General features: G+C 44.1%; 1 protein-coding gene across 5 annotated transcripts in view; it reads left to right on the top strand.

Moving 5' to 3' along the window:
• Positions 1-20,945, top strand: part of LOC111863799 — a 512,607-nt gene that overhangs the window by 68,847 nt on the left and 422,815 nt on the right. For 4 of the 5 annotated variants that reach the window (XM_023850539.2, XM_033751128.1, XM_033751176.1 and 1 more), the window contains exon 1: positions 18,689-18,874. The exons of the other annotated variant lie outside the window; for it this stretch is intronic. In XM_023850539.2, the coding sequence (XP_023706307.2) occupies positions 18,828-18,874 (47 nt within the window). In that variant the 5' untranslated portion in view covers positions 18,689-18,827. Of the gene's footprint in view, positions 1-18,688; positions 18,875-20,945 lie in introns of those variants that run through there. 5 annotated transcript variants of the gene reach the window in all.

Here is a 20,945-nt window from a genome sequence, read left to right as displayed (position 1 = left end):
AGCAGATTACCGGTGCAAGAAATAGGAAAAGCGGCGTCACGGTCTCAGCTCCGCCGTGGGTGTGAGTGAACTCAGGGCTCGCCGAACTTCACAAGTTTATCTAACATAATCTAACTATAGCTAACATAACTTAATCATACATAACATAAACCAACCATAGCGAACATAACCTGATCGTATCCGACAAAACCTAACCATAGCTAACAACCTAAACATGGTTGGCAACATAAACATGTCGAATATAATCTAACCACAGCTAATAACCTAACCGTAAGTAACATAATCTAACCATAGTTAGTTAGTTAGTTAGTTATTGGAGATGGTGGGTTTCGACGACCTCCGCCGGGTATTTGAACCCGCGTACCACGAGTCATGAGTTGGGAACGTTACCTCTAGACTACGGAGGCCGCTTAATCTAACCATAACTAACTTATCTAAGATAACGTAACCGCATATGACATCTGACATAACTTAGCCATACCTAATGTATCTAACATAACCCCAGTTAACATAACCTGACCGCAGGTGTCTACCACCCCCTCATTTGAGGACAGAAACAGCTCAAATTTCCGAAAGATTATGTTCTTTAGAATACCGGATGAGGGACAAAACCGAAAAATTATGTAATCCCGGTTAGGAATAAAATCATAGCTAACATCCTTGTCTGCAGCCATAGTTAGCATAACCTGCCATAAGTGACATGACCCATCATAGCCACCATAAGCTAACCCTAGTTGAACGCAACGAGCTAGTTTTGTGGGGCTACCTGAGCTACAGACCTGCGCAAGAGGTAGAACGGGAAATGGGAACAAATTACAGAAATAGCACGCAGTCTTCATCAAACAGGTCTACACCCGTTATTATGGCAGGGCATGTAGCACGCATATAATATTTTAACCGTTAAACATGAAGCAAAAGAGGTTCTTGGAAGACCTACGAATAGAGGGAGGGTTACTATCAAAATGGATCTTAAAAATCTATCGTATGAGATTGTGAGTAAAATCTAAAAGTCTGTGACGATGGTGTATTAATACAATTATTGTGTTTCTGGATATTATCAGCCGTCTTGTTTTATTAAAAACGCACAACATTTTGGAGACCGGGTTCTGATTTCTAGCTCTATCGGTAGGCCGAACTAAATAGCTTCCACCTGAAGACGGAGACAGACTCCAGTCTCCGAAAAGTTCAGGACGATGTATAACGTCCAGAGACGCAATAATTGCACTACGATGTGAACAAGATTCTTTTGGCTCAGAAAAATGTTCAGTGAAGTGAACCTTAGTGCACCATAGAACAATGGGAATTTCTTTACTTTATAAGCAAATATTTTCTTCTCAAAAACGATTATGCTCCAGGGAGCTAGTTAATCTCGTTACCAAAGTTCATGTAATATTTAGGGACCTTATGAAATACACACTCTACTTCATCATTACAGCTGTCAGCTTGGGCATGCGCACAAGAACAAAAAACAAACTCCGTGGTTTTAGTCCGCAAGTGAACTATACCGACCGAGCGACCGCCGCTTGTCGGCGAAGTTAGTGCAAATTTTGCGGATAGAGCGTGTCGCGTGGTCAGCGCAACAAATTCCAACGGCCGTTAATCGCGGTTTTCTAGACCGGAGCTGCTATTTCCTTGAAATAGGTCCTCAGTTGTCATCACGAGGCTGAGTGGACCTCGTTCCAGACCCACTACTTCTCAGAAAATCTGGTAAAACCGGGAATCGAACCCGGGACCTCTGGATCTGTAAGCAGGAACTCTGACCATTGGACCACAGAGGCGGTCCGGGGCATGCGCACTCAGTACAATAACATCACAGCAGCAACTTCTCAAGTATTACCGATACAACTTTCACTAAGAGATTCTACCGTATATTTGCTGGAATAATTTTGTGTACGAAAAAGTCAGTTTCTAAATGATGAACATCATTGTCTTGTCCAGAGAAATGCTCCGCCCCAGTACCATTTGACCTCGTATGCTCCCGCTGAGGCCAGCCACACACTTTGCGTGCGCGTTCTCCGCGCTAGAAGTTTTGTGGGGACACGGGATACGAACTCAGTGTGCCATCAAGTTGCTCTGTTCGAGGGGTACCTGACGGCAAAATGACAGGGCAAACGTGTGCTTGTGGGTCGTACGGGAGTCATATTTAACGCTTTGCGAAGTGTCTCGCAACCGACTTCCTTACCAGGAAATGTTATTTGACGAGAAGTTCTGCTCTCAAGTGAAGGCAGCGCGTTCTTCTGAAAGGTTAGTAACCATGTAGTAAAGTACACGGTTTTGCATCCCAGGAGACCACGGGCTTTACTGACGTGAGAACCGCAGATTTCACAAAGACGAGGGCCCTTAATTATTAGTTCCCTAACAGTAGCGAATTTGGTGGTTTCATGTTCCTAAGCGTTCTCACGTATTCCGACCTTTAGCTGCTAACACCGCATATCGACGAATCCCGAAAATTCACAGCGATGCACTTTTGCATAAACATTCATTTTCATGTTTTTTTTTTGTTTGTTTTTGCCGCTAGGAGTAGACATAACAGTGAATAAAAACACGGCATCCAGATCTAGTGACAAGCATGGGAACTGCATAGTGCAACACGTGTTCTGTAAAAACACTGTGTGCTACTTGATTTGCTACCAGGCTACTGCTCTGTTGTCGCGAACTTCCCCTCCACCTCCCACAATCCTGTTTCTCCTACAGGACCGAACCTCAGACGAGTTTCCAAACAAGGAGCGGGCCCAATTAGCTTTTGTTTTATGCATGCATGATTACCGATGTTCTCACTGAAAAGGCTAGTATTAAAACCTTTGTTTTCGAAACATATGGAAGAGGCCATTTCGGGTAGAGAGATGTAGTTATGGGGGATAACACATTGTTACAATAGCTTATGTATCTTACAGGCCCCGCAATCTTCGCCCGCTCAGACACTGGGGTCGTGGGTTCAAATCCCAATCAGGGCATAGATATTTGTGTGAGTTTATTCTGTGTCTGTATTCTTCTGGGTGGAGGTAGCGGCCTTACGACGGGCTGATCCTCCATCCAATGAGTCCTACTGATTGTGTATAGATTAAGAAACTGAAAAGCGGCCAAGGCCCAACAAAAGGCTGCAGAGCCATAAAATAATGTAGTACAATTTATCTTAGGGAAATACACCTGCAAATGTGAATTTTACCGCGCTGCATGAGGGTCTGGACTCCATCGACTCTCTCATCAGCGGTGTTAATTCTTCCAATTAATGTGCTCAGTCTGATCAAGTCAAGGAGGATTTAGGTGGGCAGGGCATGTAGCACGAATGCGGGGACGAGGGATGCGTATAGGATATTGGTGGGAAAGCCAGAAGGAAAGAGACCACTGGGAAAGCCAAGGCGTATGTGGGTGGACAATATTAAAATGGATCTTAGAGAGATAGGATGGGATGGTACGGCTTGGATTAATCTGGCTCAGGATAGGGACCAGTGGAAGGCTCTTGTGAACACAGTAATGAACTTTCGGGTTCCATAAAATGCTGGGAAATTCTTGAGTAGCTGCAGAATTGGCGGCTCCTCCAGAAGGGCTAAGCTCCATAAGTAGGTAAGTAAATGTGCTCAGTCTCTTGGCCATGTTTCTCAAATTGTGAATCGCGACACCCCAGATATTGGCGACCTACTTTAAACAGGGTTCAGCGAGTTCTCAAGAGGAATTTAAAATGTCTACTTGTGCTCACGTGAAATTTTGGCACGTCAGTAAGATTTAATGTAAGTGCTTCCGGAAAATGTAGCTGAAGCAAGCGAAATACGTGTATTTCACAAATACTTTCTGTGAATATAAGGAACACTGCGACTTCCTGCTGCACAGTACAACTTGATAGAGACCTGCAATATTGTGCAGAGATGCGGGGTAAGGGGCTTTGTATAAATTTACGTGTTACTTTAGGCAATTGCAGTGTCACAAATTTTGAGGACTCCTGCGCTATTAATAGACTAGCAGACTGATCAGCCCGTTTTTGCTCGGTTCACAATTTAAAGTGAAAAACAAGATCATTAGTTCTACCATGTCTGTCTGTCACTTTTTCCACATGTAACAAACAGTTCGAGAAGCCGCTCAGGAATATGTGTGGAGTTTTTTTTTTTATCGGAGGCTTTTAATACAATTTGTTGCCGTTTCCCAGAGATAATACAAATCAGACAAAAATAGCGAACTGTTTACATAAAGACGTTAAGTACGTGTCTTCGTGCATTTCGAGAGCAACTCGCTAGATAAATATTTGATGGGGCAAAAAGATGCTCTTTTTTTTAAAGTTGCGAATAAAACTGAAACACACTGAGCTCAATGTTTATGTTTCCCCCGAATGTCTTCCAGTTTTAGTGACAGTTTCTTTTTAATTCGCTTAGTGGGGGGTGGAGTCCAACTGAGTCCACACGGCACGGAGGCCACTTATTGGCCTATTGTAGCCTGCCCCGGGTGATTATGATGATGGAGAATTTGGTGGAATGAAGATTGGCAGGGGAAACCGAAGTACTCGGAGAAAATCCGCCCCAGCGCTACTTTGTCCGCCACAAATTCCACTTGACCAGACCCAGGATCAAACCCAGGGCCGCCGCGGTGGGAAGCCAGCGACTAACCGCTTAATCTAAGGCGCGGCCTTAGTGACAGTTATACTTAAAATTGTGTTTTATGCTGTGACATCTCGTAACTTGAGACCCGTTGGACTGATTTTGATCAGAATTTATACTGGAGTACCTTGTCTACCCGACCCACCTGTTTGCGTTGTTTATAGTAACTATAGTTTCAGGAGCTAACATTCAGGAACTGATCTATAGGCACTGACAGGTGGAACGCACAAAGAGTCTCACATTATTCGTGCATTTCTTCTTGGGGAAGTACATTTCTAAGCTCGTAAAAATGTCCGTGTTTCTAGAGGACTTGAAGTCTGCTTTATTCTGTGGAAAACTGTCACAAATCTAGTCCTTACCCATGATTTTTGTGTCCGTAGTCATGAAAGCGAATAAATTGAACATGGTTTCGTGTCTACACATCCTGACAACACCTCTTTACGAATAATTTATGTAATTTGTTCTCAGGGAAAACAGAGTCATTTGTTTAACACATGCCAGATGTCAGGCTTTCACCTTCCGCAAGCCACAAAACCGCAAAGTTAAATCGTCTCCCTGCAGGATCAGCCAAGTACGTGTAAAACGTGTCGTTAAAATATACAAAATATTCGGGGCTCTGAAAATGGAGGGTCTCTTTCTAAGGGACCCAACAGAATAGGTGTTTTCTCGCACCTGAGGACGGAAACAGATCCAGTTTCAGAAACGTCGTGTTTTTCGTAGTTATCTTAAAACCAGGACGATGGATAAATTCCGAAAACCTTTATATCGAGATTGTCAGAATCTGTCAAAGGACTACTGTCACGTGTTTGAGTGACTATGACGCGGGTTGGGTTGGTGAATCGGTTTATTGGCTCTTCACAAGTCGTAACTAAAAATAGTCCTTACACTCTTAAGAGTACTCTACTAGTAATTATAGCACACAAAATCTTCACTTCACATGTCAAGTCTTCACAGGTTTTATACAAATTTCTCGTGGCTGTCTCCTACAGAGAACTGAACTGAACTGTCAAAGTCAAAGTCACATTGTGACTATCGGTCAGTCAGTCAGTAAGTCTTGGTGTCGAGACCGACCTAGGGCTCATGACAAGATATTGATTACTGTTTTACGGTTACGGTCTTGTTATTGTGGTTGCCCTCACTGACGAGACGAAGAGTCTGTCTTTTATCAGAGTCATTGTGTGCAATAGTAAGTCATTTTTTATGATATAAAGGATATTTACATTTTATATGTTAATAAATAAATATAAAATATATACAGGGGCTCTGTCAGTTCAGACTCAGTACAGCAGAGTATGCCATATTTCTAGTAGCCTCAGCTACAATGGCAGTCCAGTCATTTGAACGGTCTTATGCTTGACCGCCGCCAAGTTTAAGCTTCTTACATTTTACATGTCGGGCTTCGCCTTGTCCAATGTTGCGATCATTTTCGTTTACATGATTTTATATGACTTCTGCTTGTTGCTTGTTCAATTTTTTAACATAATCATATACGAACGGAAGTTTGAAAGCCACGTGCGGTGGTGGTACGTATACTATAATCGGAACTAACCAAACTACACTGTGTCATTTCCCAGCACCAAGCGCTTTTGACGTAACGGCTACGCTCTGGACTGGTACCGGGAAGTTCTGGATTCGAATCTCGGCTGTGGATTTCGTGAGTTCAGGCAGTTCCTCTAGCCAAAATACCGAGATAATTCGGCCACTTCCACTTCATTCTAAATCATTTCCAATTCCTCATTCATCAATCGTCATTCAGTTCGACGTAATAGTGTAATTTTGCCTGTGGTTCTGTATGGGTGTGAAACTTGGTCTCTGACGTTAAGGGAGGAACATAGACTGAGGGTGTTTGAGAACAGGGTGTTGAGGAGAATATTTGGACCGAAGAGAGATTAAATGACAGGAAGTTGGAGAAAACTGCATAATGAGGAATTTCATTACTTGTACTCCTCACCAAGCATGATTAGAAATATCAAGTCGAGAAGGATGGGGTGGGTAGGGCTTGTAGAACGAATGGGGGGAGAAGAGGAATTCATATAGGATATTGATGGGAAGGCCAGGAGGAAAGAGACCACTTCTGAAACAGAGGCGTAGGTTGGTGGACAATATTAAAATGGATCTTAGAGAGACAGGAGGGGATAGTATGGTATGTTTTGTCTGGGTGCAGTACTTGTCTCTAGCTCTTTTGTCAGTGTATTTCTCTGGGGTTCTTCCCTGCCTTGTACTGATGTAGTGTTTAATGATTTGTGTTCCTTGTATTTGGGAGATCTTTCATATGTAACGGCATTACATATTGAGACATGTATTCTAATATGTGAACGCTGGCCAATGTAGAAATACCAGCAGACCACTACCTGATGAAGGCTGATGAGCCTTAACATGCTGTGTAAAACAGAGAATGAATGGTGCATCCATATTTCTCATTGTGGTGGCGGAACCAAATAACGAGAGGCACCACGGTGAGAAACTCGAATCCCGCAAGATGTATCTGTCCCGAGAAGGTTTGGGGTAGGGCGGAGTGCTCACTTCATGGCGCATTGTTCACAGAAATTGACACCAGGAATGTTGTGGCTCTGTCATCGCTTGCATACGAACCGCCAGGCAGGCAATACGCGTAATCTAGACCCTGTTCGGCCATAGCAGTCTCTATAGCAACAGGCGCCTAGCAGCGGTGGCATGACAACCGTTGCTATGGCGACATGCAGAACGTCGCCCTGGCAACGTGTAGCCTAAGGGTGTGGGTGGAGCTCGAGAGGCAGAAGGGTGGTTCTAGGGGTGGAAACAGAACTGTCTGCAGCCTACCATTATGCATTCTCGGGAGTTCTCATTGGCTCTGAAACAGGCACATTTTCGCCCCGGCCTACAATACATGTCATAGCTAAGAGTGTGACTTATGAATGGTTAATACTGTCACGTGTAGGGGGGTACGCGTGATGAAATTAACGGGATCTAATTCGGATGATTGGATTTATTGGCATTTCTGTTACAGTTTCTCGCAATTACAATCAATAGAGCGCTATCGCTTATTTACATACTTTACCGTTGCACACGCACTAGGATTCTCACTTTCTACTAGTCGTCTCCTAGCAACAGATCTCAACACAGAAGCTATAACTTAAAATCACTATGAAGTCTTCTTGTCTTCACTCACTTCATACTCCTCGGTCCTAATCTGTACTCAACTAATCTTCACAATTCACTAAGGACATACTCCATTCTCGTCCTTGTGGTCTCAACTGCCTTGTAGCTTCTACAAACGACCTTCGTTGTCCCATATGAAACTTCGGCACGAACTACGCACAGAAAACTCAAGTCACGTGATTCCTAGCCAGCGAGATCATTGGCGCGCTGACTGTTGCTTAGTAACGAACTATAACATTTATCCATTGAGACACATCTTCCATTGTTGCACGCTGGAACGTGTTTACCTAGCCGTTGCCTAGAAACGCTCTGAGCAAATATGTTACAGTATTTTACATATTTTGACTGGTATACGAACGGTATGATTAACAGATCAGAAACCCAATGTTACGAGATCTTTCTTCTGGACTTTGACGCCATGTAGTTTGGTAGACCTCTCTTCCTCCATACTTAAGGTGTAAGCAGCACGTAGAAATGTTGATAAGGGTCTTCCAGACTGTACGGCGTCACATTCCAGAAGACTATATAGTGAACACGGCCGCGCCATAGCTCAAGCGGTTAGTCGCTGGCTTCCCACCGCGGCGGCCAGGGTTCGATCCCGGGTTTGGTCAAGTAGGATTTATTGTGGACAAAGTGGCGCTGGGGCAGGTTTTCTCCGAGTTCTTCGGTTTCCCCTGCCAATCTTCATTCCACCAATTGCTCCACCATCACCCTCACCAATCATATGGGGCTGATACAATAGGCCAGAAGTGGCCGCAGTACAAGGGACTTAGTCCCACTCCACTAACCGTAAAAAGAAATACAGTTGCCACAGTGAGAACCTCAGAATTAGAACACAAATGGTGGAATATTTGTAGGAACTGATGTTCTTACAGTGATGGCTGTGCAGATGTGTGTTTTCTGGAATATAATGCCATGTTGCCCAATGCAAGTCACCCCACGTTTCGAGGAAACATATCGCATTCGAATTAATCCTGAAGTTGGAAGTAATATATTTCGCCGAAATGTCGGTGAACTACCGAGCTTCGCCGCAGTTCTACCCAGAGGGCAGTGGTGACTTGTGAAATCATTATTTCCCTAATGTTATGGAATGCATGTTTCGTCACGCAACAGCGGAAGTTTGATTTGCCTTATGTTGAGTTAGTTCAATCATAGGTACACCACTAGAACTTGTTTCTCTTATTCCAGCTTCTCCAGATATGAAAAGAAAATACTCTGCCAATTTAGTCCGCAAGCGAACTATATACCGACTGAGTAGGGAATAGAACCCGGACCTCTGGATCTGTAGCCAGGAACTCTGACCACTAGACCACAGAGGAAGGGACTAAAATGTGGAGTTATCCCTATGTTTGATTAAGCATCACGGCATGAAGACGTAAAGGGGAGTGGAGGTGTGGCTGCACACATTTAACATCGACCATTAGATTTAAGTCGGTGGTTAGCTTTGTACCTCCTTTAAATGTATCCCCATGGAAGGAGACCGTAATGCTCGCTGGCTATGAACCTCTGTGGGCCCCAGAGCCTGGACGCCATGAAGAAGTGAAAAAATCTATTATTACTCATACCAGAACTTCAAGTCACATTCTCCGGTAGACCAGCTCTTAGCTAGTCACTATACTGATTGATATTTCCCGCATTCAGATATTCCAAATGGCGTTCCCCTTGCATTGCGGACCTTTGTGTTACGGCTGCTGGAAGTCGCGGTTTCTAATACTGGACGCTTGATAGTCTGTTTCTGGCTGTCCCATATGTGTATCTCAGTTAACATGTTTTCTTGAATGAGGTAGTAATTCATCAGTCCCTTAATTTCCAAATTGTTAGTGTTAGTGTTAGTGTTGACGGCCAAATTTCCATCTTTTTCGGATCTCAGTCAGAGTTAGAGTTACTTTACGACTGGCTGTTTGCTACCAATGAGTTCGTCTTGGCGACAAGCCCCTTGAGACCCACGACTAGAATTTTTAATTTTCCAACTGAACACTTACGGTTATAATACTTATGTAACATTCTCTCTGACGAGAGGATAGGCCTATCGTCTACAGTTGCTGCTGGGCCTCTCCAGCGGAGTCATTGTCGGGTCGCAGTCCCACGGGTCTCATGGCCTTATTTTACTGTCTCAGATTCGAGACTCCCCAAACCTGGAGAGCCAGGTCCCCGTATTTATATCCCCCAGGATCAGGGTGGCCCGGTTATACCCCGTGACACTGGGTAACTTTTGGATCTGAGGTGCTCATGTCAGTCACTATGGATAATAGTATCCTCTGCGATATAGCAACCGTGTAGCCTGGTAGAAGTTCTGTGATGTTTCTCGCCAAGAGCAAGCGATGGACGAAAAGCGACCAGGAATTGCAGCGCTGTCCTGTGCATGTTGTTTGCTTCGCTTATTCTTCTGCCCTTGAAATGGAGGCAATCCTTCCTTCGGAAATATACATACACTTCTACCAAATTACACGTAGTCGCTTTCCAGAAAATCAAATTAGTCTTAACAAATTCATTCTTAATCGTCAAACATGAATAATCCAAAGTTTGTTTCAGTTGCCGGAGTATTTTATTGCCTTTACCGGTGCAGTGGCTACAGTTTCGTCATGCCGATGTTTTTTGATCATACTGAACACTAAATAAACACTACGTATAGTAGGGAACAACAAAGTAACGTTGCTGCGCAGTAACCGACGCAGAGGGAGAATTCAAACTCCAGACACGTGGATCACACAGAGGCACGTCTATTCAGACTCAGGATCGCCAAAATTCCTTCCCCGGAATGTTAAATTTTATGATGATGTTAATTGGGCCGAAGTGTTGGCAGTGCCGCGGTGGATTCCTGTGGAATTTATTGCTCCTATGCCGGCGGGATTGTTGACCTCAGGAACGTGTCGCTGATTAAGGTAATTTGGAACGAACTCTGGATTGTAGGATATAAACTGACTAATTTCCTGCCTCTGATTCGTAAGCATCAAGATAACTGGAAGCAGTGAGTATTAAATAATAGATTCGTAAGTGACGTCTGTTATAGGAAATGCAAAATGTTTAAAGTCGCGTGCCAAACACTTGATCTGAGAGGAAATATTTTTGTACATCTATCTGTCTGCCTATCTATGGCTCTACAGCCCTTTTCTGGGCCTTGGCCGCTTTTTCAGTTTCATGATCTTATACACAGACGGTAGGACTCATCTGACAGGGAATCAGCCCGTCGCAAGGCCACTACCTGCACACAGGACAGCACAAACGCAGAATAAACGCACACAATAAAGATATCCATGCCTTGAGTTAGATTCGAACCCACGATCCCAGTGTTTGAGCGGGCGAAGGCAGTTCATGTCATAGATGTGGTCCGCGCCTCGGCCGCTTCTGGGCAACGGTCGGTAAACACATTCGCATGTTAACGGACACGAAAGCAACAATAGAAGAACAGTGTTTTCCGTGTGATCCGCGCCAAGATGTAACCAGGACAGCTGGAGCAATGAGTTCAGTTGAGTTCTGTACGAGATGCTGTGAAGATAGAACCTGAACGCATGAAGCTGAAGAAACTCCATTGTTAGAAGCCGTTTGCCAGGGAACTGCTAGTGAAGACAGAGCAGGCTGGAAGTGGCTTGCGGGTGCTGTGGTATATTGTGAATTGTGGAGATTAGCGGTATCGCTGTAATTACTTGTAGTTCTGAATCGTGTGCATAAGTTGTCAATAAATCCAGTCACCAATCCAAAACCTGTCTATAGACACACAAGGCGTGACAGTATCATATACGGGTTATTTGATCCCTCTGTTAGTATCCAGACTACTTAATGTCCAGTGGTGAATGATGAATTGGAAAGAATTTGGGAAGAGGCGACCGTGGTCCAATCGAGAATTTATGCTTGCTTTTGTGTGGACAGAATGAACAGTCTGCGAAAGTCATCAGTCAAGATAGTCTGCTTGACGGTCACTGTTGGTGCCTGGCTGTTCGTTGCCTAGGGAACGTGTTTTTATTTTTGGTAACACATTGATTTTATCTCTAACGCAGCCGTGTCAAACATGCGGCGCCCATAGCCCATCAACCTTTATAGCTAATTGATATTAAAATTTTAGTTGAAATATTTTTTGTAAAGAATTTTCCAACAGACCAGAAGACAAGAAGTTTCACGCAGACATAAATTAGCAGGCTGCAGGAAATTCAATGTTTTGCTATTTCTAACATAATTTCTTGTGTAATCTCTCTTTTTACATATTGAAAAGCTGTTTGATACTTGTCAAAAATGGCATTCTCTTGCTTTTTAAAACTGTAAAATATGTGACTTTAGGTAATAATATATTGCAATTATTCCTAAATAATAAATAGAATTAAATTTCCTTGTATCAAAATCTAATGTATATTTCTATTTTGAAGTGCGGCCCTGGACTATTATTTATAGGGCTGAGGTGGCCCTCTGTACAAGTTGAGTTTGACATTCCTGCTCTAGCGTATTGGGTGTTGCGAGGAAAACACTTATTGAGCCGTTACCCGACAATGGACGTCTCTGTATGCATTGTCTCGGAAACGTGTTTTAACGAGTCGTTGTCTAGCAATGGACGCCCGCTCTGACTCAAGAGGTTCCGACTTTTAGGCGGCACGCCATATTACATAAAATAAAGTTTAGGCTGTAGATGTCAGCAATCTTTTCATTTATGTTCGGAGTGGGGTCTGCCTTGCAATGTGCCTGTTATCTGTTCAGACGGGCCCAGTTCGCCCAGTCTTCACTATTCAGATGCGTAAGCAATTTTCATAATGAGTTTCATTGTAGTAGATTCATGTCGATGTTTACGAGACCACAGCTACTTGCATTCTTGCAGATTGTGGTCTGTCTCGAGGTGGATGTCGACTTCCTGAGTCTTGGCAGTCTGTAACTGGAATTATACGAGATGCTTAGGTATCCGTATCATTTGACTCTGGTCAGTTTGTTTCTTTCCACACATTTGACATAATCTGCAGAGTGTGCTATGAATATATTCGTTCGGTAAGTGCTGAATCGTGAATGAGTTATGCCCAGTGGTCATTCGTTCATTGTTTTGTTCACTTAGGTATCATTTTAATGGTTGTATTGGGGTACCGGGGTGTTCTTTCTCCGGGAGTAAAGCGACCGGGGCGTGAAGTTGTCCACTAGTTCCGAGGTCAATAAAATGTGGATCTATACATACATTCCCCCATATGTCTTCATGGCGTAGTGCTTAATTAGGTAAGCACAGGATAATTTTATTGTTTTTTTAGTAAGGTCTGTCTGGTAGTTAGGACGGTTTTCAGTCTGTATGCAGTTTCGCTATTGTCTAGTAGGTTCACTGCTAGTGCATTAGTGTGGTTTCATGATTTTCTTTTGGCATTCCACTCTTTTACTTCACTGAGCATTGTGTTCATTTGTAGATCTTCAAAGTCAAAGTAACTTTGCGACTGACGATCAGTTAGTCAGTAAGTCTTGGTGTCGAGCCCCATCTGAGGTTTATGACCAGATATTTGTTACTGTTTGACAGTTATGGTCTAGTTTTTGTGGGGCGCTCTCTCTCCGACGAGAGAACGGGTCTGTCATTTACAATTGCTGCTGGTCCTCAGCAGCGCAGTCATTCTCGGGTCCGAGTCCCTTGGGACTCGCGACCATATTTTACTGTCTCAGATTTGAGACTTCCCTTTTCGTCGCCTCGCAGGGTCACGGTGGAGGTATTCGACACCACCTCCACACGGATGTACATCTTCATGAACCCTGTCATTCATGTATCGAGGTGCGTTTAGAATGGATCGAAGAGTCTTGGATTGAAAGCGCTGGAGGATTTCAGTGTTGGAATTGGAGTCTGTCCCCCGTAGCTGAATTCCATAGATCCACATCGGTTTGAGTTTGTGGCGAATAATGATTGCAGTGCGATGTGACTTTTGTAGTCCGGTACAGGTCCACCGAAGTTTCTGAGGAGAGCGCCATCTTCAGTGTTTAATTGTAAACTAAGCAAGAAGAATGACTACGTGGCCTTGTATCCCAGATGATAGCAGTCTCATAGTCACCCTGTGGGGTGGGGCGAAACTCAGTCCACTTGGTACGTCGGCCACTAACTGACTTACTGTACCAGCTCCGGATGACAGATGATGAGTGTGGATCAGTCGGTGGAATGAGAATTGGGCTATGTCACGGCCGTTCCCTGTGATAACCTCAAATCTAACACGTGCAGTTAGTTTTCTCTTATGAAGTTGTCTCCGGTAGATCTGACCTGTGTCTGTTCGCCCTCTAATTTTTAAAAGCGTCATCGCGTGAGTTTTTCGAAAGTTTTTTTAATTCGCTTAGTGGAGGGTGGAGTCTAGCTGGGTCCACTCGGCACGGGGGCCACTGATTGGCCTATTGTAGCCTGCCCCGGGTGATTATGACGATGGAGAATTTGGGGGAATGAAGATTTGTAGGGGAAACCGAAGTACTCGGAGAAAACCGCCCCAGCGCCACTTTGTCCACCACAAATCCCACTTTACCAGACCCGGGATCGAACCCGGGCAGCCGCGGTGCGAAGCCAGCGACTAACTGCTTGAGCTATAGCGCGGCCTTCGAAAGGTTTAGTAACATAACTGATTAAATGCAAGGCTGTTCCGGTTTTTCTTTCATAGTTAAACAGTAGGAAGTCATATTGAAATGCCTGCATTAACAAAGTCGGGAACCTGTGTGTAAGGTTTAGGGCTATCATTTTCCTGCATTGCATCTAATGGTAGGATGAATCGGGAGAAATTAATTGCAATGAATGTGGAAGGAAACGGTAATAGCCTGGTTTGAGATACTATGCCTGAATTTGCGTGAAGGAACGGAGGAATTCAATCTGGTGTCCTCACCGAGGTTCGATCCGATCAGCTCCCGAATACAAATCAGAATTTTTTCTGCTTATGCCTGCATGCTCTTAAAACCTTTGAAACTGATGGATTCATGACCTGCAACTTCTTGTCGCTGTTTTTTTTTCTTCTTCTTCTTCTTCTTTGACCTTTCCCAATTAATAACGGCGACATTTGCAGGGAATGGCTGCGTGCGAGACTGAGGCTTGTTCCGGTGTTGAAAGGGATCCGAGGATGTGGACTGGCTTCAGCAGATGCTGACGGCATGTAGTGGTGGGCTTTTGCGTACGCAGTAACCGAACTTCGGGCTCCATAATTTCCGCCCGGTCGTTCGACTGCATGAGCGACTGTCGCGCTGTCAAGAAAACTTCTCCTTAGCCACCGTCGAGTTGTTTGAAACGGACAGACGGGTCGACAGGGATGGCGAAGCGAATAGGCACATGTGTGCCTTCATTGCGACCGCGCCGGAAACCTGTTAGGAGTGTCTGCACCGCTCGATCTGCGAACCTGGTACACTCCGAATATAGCACGCCAAGGACCACGCGTGATCAGTGTCTGGGGTCAAACCGTGTGCTCACTTTTAGGCTTGTTGCCGAATAGATGTTGTGGGACGAATTTATGACGACTCCCCTATGAACCAGGTTCGCGAAGCACGTGTCAAAGAGGTTAGCTGAAAAGAAACCTTGTTTGTAAAAGTATCTTGCGTAAGGACCCCCCCCCCAACCCTTGCCACATGTCAGCAGAAGGCTGGATGACAGCCAGATTACGGATGTGACTGACCCACTCACTCGTGGCTTTCTTCTTCAGCTAACTTTCAGACCAGAGCGACCAACAAGAAGTCTGTTCTCGGAGTCACGTTTAAATGAATATTAATGGAATTGGAGGCGACGTAAAACAATAACTGTTTTCTTGCCCTTATCAATTTCATTCTCTATTCTTACGTTCGTCTTCGTTTTTCTCCTGCTTTTCCCACTAAAATTCGCCTTATTCTCATTCTCTTATTATCCATTTACTATTCTCCGCCTCTTTCTTCCTTCACTTTCCGTGTTGTTACTTCTTTTTTCTCAGTCTTGTTCGTCTTTTCTTGCCCTCTCCCTTTCTTCTATTCTTGTTCTGTCCCATCTTTTCTCTGCTTGCTCTTCTTTCGTTCCCTTCTTGTTCTGATATTTTTTCCTTCTCTTTCATCTGTTCTTTTCCCTCTCCTTCCTTCCCTTTGTATCTTACTCCATATTATGTTCTTGCCCCTCTATTTGCTCCTCTTGTCTCTTCCTTCTTTCCTCTGTCTTCCTCAACAACATTAGTCGGCTTGTCTTTGTAGTGGTGACGGACATTGATCCTCAAGCCGTTTAGTCTGATAGAATTTTACCGATGTTTCGGTACAACTTTACCTTCTAGGATGTGTTGGAAAAGTTGGGGGGGGGACGTTGTGACCTTACATTACTTGCTCTGGTAGGCTGAGGGAAATCATGCATACGTCAGTCAAGTAGCTGATGTCTGTTTACCGGCTGAGCTGTAACCAGGAGCCACGTTACGTCACCGCTGAGACAGCTTGTTTGGCATAACGCGTTGTCAGTAGCTTGACCATTGCTTGCCAGACATTTTGACATAATGTCCATCCTTTCCTTATCGCCAAACTCTCATACCCCCCCAATTTCTGTTCCCTGAAATAAGTGTAAAATTTGCTCTTGTATATGTATGTCTAAGGCATGTACTGTCTTCGCTCGCTCGGAAGCCGGGATCGTGGGTTCGAATCCCACACAAGGCGTAGATATTTGGTATGTGTACGTGTTCACTCTGTGTTTATGTTGTCCTGTGTTTAGGTAGAGGCCTTGCGACGAGCTGATCGCTCGTCCAAGGAGTCCTACCGTTTGTAAAATTATCATGAAACTCAAAATCATAGGCCGGGTTCTAAGAGGGCTGTAGATCCAGTGAAAAATAAAATATATAGTTGTATATGATGACCTAACACGTAATTAGTCCCGTATCAGGTCTCTGAATAACAGATTCAAAACTTTCAAATGAAAATGTCGACAGTCTTTTCCATCATATCGCTGTTTTTTTTTTCTTACTGTCTCAGATTATAATTCTGACCCGTGCTTAGAGGATGATGAATGAATGCAGTGAAAATAAATTTAATATTTCCCTTCAGTTTGACATAAAACTGTTTTTTGTCATGACCTCACTCTGCCCCTCTTTTCGAAACAGAAATCTGATCTATAAAACGTCAAATATTAGGCTGATTGATGAATTATAAAGTATTGTCACGTGTAAGGGGGTGGGATTCGAACCCACAATCCCAGCTTCCGAGCGAGCGAAGACAGTGCATGCCTTAGACCGCTCGGCTACTGTGACCGGCAGTGTATAAGAATAATATATAAGAAATCAGTTCGTACCTCACAGGAAACAGATCCGAACCCACGGTCCCGGCTTCCGAGCGAACGAAGACAGTGCATGCCTTAGACCGCTCGGCTACAGTGACCGGCTTCCTTCAGGCTTACTAGGATTAACATTAAGAGAAATTAATCGGAAGAGACTAGCGCCAATGAGAGACATACTTCCGTAAAAGTAATTCCGGGCAGATACACGGAATCTGCGTGGACAGACTAGTGGGCCATATAGCATGAGAATCCCAGAACTGCCAGCATCAGTGTGTCGCTAGGAGACACCACGAAACACTAATGATGCAAAAAAAGACGCACAACACAATTCATTGTTCATACGAGCACTATTGGTAGCTTCATAGTCCCAAATCTTGCAGTCCAAATGAAACCTGCTTATGAAACTTTCACTAAAATACAACGTCGAATTATGCACGTCACTTCCAATGATTTGGAATCCTCCAGTTCAATTTGAAACATCAATACAGAAGTTTAATGTCAGCCCTGGTTCAAAAGGTGGCGCCAAGTAATATTCAGATTTCGAAAATCATCGCCACATCCAAACTGGGCAACTACGTCGTAATTGCCTTAATACAAATTTGATTGGCTTACAGTTACAATTTATTTTTAACACGTGCAAGACATTGAACTTGGGGTGTGTCGCCTTCGAACTTCGAGTTCGGAAACTTATGGCTGTACAGAGCCGTCAATGAGGCTATAAATTTGCTCCTTGATATCTCGAAATGTCCATGGAACATCGCACTCCGTCGCAAGATAAAACAATACAATGTTATAAGTGTCACAGTCGTGGCTTAATTAATGCCTGAACATTAATTAATTAATACGTGTAGAAATATAAAATTTATAAATCGGTAACTTTAAAATAATTGAAAATAAACTTACCATAATCACTTCAATAAAATAGTTATTAAATTATTTAAAATTGTCCGAAAGAAGACGACAACAGAAGCGACAGTGTGACTGATAATGACGTCATAAAGGCCTCTGGAGACGACGACAGGACGGCTCGGAGAGGGTGTTGCCAAAGTGTGAATTCAGCTGCCCTCCCTTCAGTCTTATTAAAGGAAGATCTCACATTTTAATGTTAGTATAACACGTATTTACATTTAAAAAAGTGAATATATTAAAAACACGTAGTCCGAAATGTGTCATGGTTTAAAATTATTTTTCAAAATATAACATGAAAGAGGGGCCCTAGTCAGTTGCCCAATTTGTCAGTACTAGAAGACAACAGTACATGTGGAAATTATTTTGTAGTGTGCTGAACCGTGCAGGTGTGCATGCATCGCGGAAGGAAACCTCAGAAATCCGAGTCTTGAAAGAAATTTTCTGCCTTGTCTCGCGGGCCCGCAATTGCGCACCGCTTACTGTGGCGTGACTTATCCTGCGTAGCTCAGTGCACGGGAAATACGCAACTTCTCCCTCCTGTTTATTCACCCCCTAACTCCACATACCCGTACCTGTACACACTTAATGAGCAATTACGCTAATTAAAAGTAGAGCCTGATAAGGATGGTACAGAGGCTATTACTTCTTGTCCCCTCATTTTTGTGGGCCAGGGGCGGGGGTTGCAAAATGTAATGGTTGTGGAGGGGGGGATTGATGGATTGTAGTCGCAGCGTGAGGGATGGTGAATGTGTTTCAATAGAGGAGGGATGTGAAGTAATTTTCTGACCAATAGGAACGCTGAGCTGCCATGTGTCTCTCAGAAGTGACGTCACGACAAGCCAGCCTTCTCTCCCTTGGATTTCAGTTCCGGTGGGACGTTTTGAAGCGCAACGCCGTACTCGTTGCTCCTTCCTTAGTTATCGCAGGCTTGCTCCCAGCTCTTCTCAAGTACACTACCCCCACCCCCACCTCACCCCCCGCAGTGTGGTGAAAACCTGCTCGTCAAGAAAACAGCAAAAATGGATTTATATGCTGCAACTCGGGTGTACACTGGGCGTGGCTTAAGGTACAGTAATTATTAATATTATTTAAACGTTACTTTCCTCAAGTTCATTACTGTTGTTCTCTTGCTCTCGCGAATTTGGAATTGAGAAGGCATCGCCTCGACGCTCTCTTTCTTACTCAAGTTTACTTTGGCTCGAAATTCTGCCCTTCTCTTCTCCGAGTTCCTGTTCGGTATATCAGAGACTCTGCATTGTTCAGTGTCTGATCTTCGTGTACATACTGTCCCTCTGCTAGATGTGCAGCAGCTGCTAAGGGACGCTGACCTATTCGGGGCCAGGAACGTTCTCCTCAAAAAATCTGTTCTAGCGTTTCCATAGAAGTGACTCTTCTAGATTCCCGACACGTTACAATATATTATAATTGTTATTACTCTTTGACAGTTACGGGTGTGTCCTCTGTAAATGCTGCTGGCCCTTGCCAGAGCTGTCTTTATCGGGTCCGAATCCCTTGGTACTTGCGACCATATTTCTCTGTCTCAGATTTGAGACTTCCATTTTCGTCGCCTCCTACGACTCGTTCACGGTGGAGGTATTCGACCCCGCCTCCACACGGCTATGTCTTTGTCTGTCAACCTAGTCCTCGTTATACAGGCCCTGAACGGACCGCAGAGAAAACGCCTTTTCCGTTATTGTGTGTTCTCTCGGATCCGTTGCGCTGACCACGTGACACCCTCTATCCGCTAAAGTTGGCACTAACTTTGCCCACAAGCGGCGGTTGCTCAGTCAGTAGAGTTCGCTTACGGACTACGGGCCACGGAGTTTGTTTAGTTTTTTGTTTGTTTATCGTTGGCGGGGTAACGTGTCCACAGAACTGTTCCCTATAAACGGCTGTTTACATGCAAATATGTCAATTGCATTCGTACCGATAAGCAGTTCCATTAAAACTCTGTGTTATTCCTACCTGATATAGGCCATATCATCCGACTGCGGTTAGGAAATAAAATTCATGTGATGATATAACATTGATTATTCATAGGAGGTCGCAACGGTATAAGCTGGCGTGTATATACATATATTAAGGATGGATGAAGGAAGGCTGTCCAATATAATGCTAAATTAGAAGTCGAAGTGCAGTAGAAATGTAGGCCACAAACAAGATCCAAGAAATATTTTCTTGTAGGCTGAATATGCCAGAGGACCTGCTGCTTGGTCTAGAAAAGTGAGGTGACCAAAATATGAAAGTTCGATGCTACATCCAGAGGCAATGTGGATTCATTACAATGGAAATAAGCCATGAAGTTGTATACACGTTGGTTTATAATTTCTGTTGCTCTCATTTATAGGCCTAGGAGTTTGTATATATTTTTTTTATTGCTAGTGGGGATGGGACTATGTCCCTTGTACTGCGGCCACTTCTGGCCTATTGTACCAGCCCCAGATAATAGGTGAGGGTGATTATGGAGCAATTGGTGGAATGAAGATCGGCAGGGGAAACCGAAGTACTCGGAGAAAACCTGCCCCAGCGCCACTTTGTCCACCACAAATCCCACTTGACCAGATCCGGGATCGAACCCGGGCCGTGGCGATGGGAAGCCAGCGACTAACCGCTTGAGCTATGGCGCGGCCCTTGGAGTTTGTATAAGTCAGACGTCAATGGATTAATGCATGAATGGCTGAATATTTTAATAGGCCCGTTACAATTTACGCTTAGGGTGCTGGAGTTCGGATCCCAGCTCCTGCTCCACATTACACTGCTTCCTCTAGCACGCAACTCTCATATTGTGCATTAACGTATTTTGTTCCTCCCACTGCCGACTTCCCGTCATTTCTACTTCACTCTCGGACTTTCTTACCGTCTTCTTCAACTTCTCTGCATATTTAATCGTATTCGCTCTTGTTTCGTGCTCCTGCCCTTTATTCTTGCGTCCTACCATCCCTCCAGTGCCAATTTCTGCATCGCCATTCGAAACAACTCATTCAGAATCTCAACCCTCCACGTCTCAGTGTGTGTGGCTGTTCACTGTTTATTCACATCCCCTTCAGGCTCTTCCTTATCACAGTAAAACAAAAGCACCATGCCATGAAGACGTGGGGGAGTGGAGGCATAGCTCCACCATTCTTTAGCTCGGCAGT

This window comes from Cryptotermes secundus, unplaced genomic scaffold (genome assembly GCF_002891405.2).
Source record: "Cryptotermes secundus unplaced genomic scaffold, Csec_1.0 scaffold1894, whole genome shotgun sequence".
Taxonomy (NCBI): domain Eukaryota; kingdom Metazoa; phylum Arthropoda; class Insecta; order Blattodea; family Kalotermitidae; genus Cryptotermes; species Cryptotermes secundus.
This window is presented reverse-complemented; position numbering and strand designations above follow the sequence as displayed.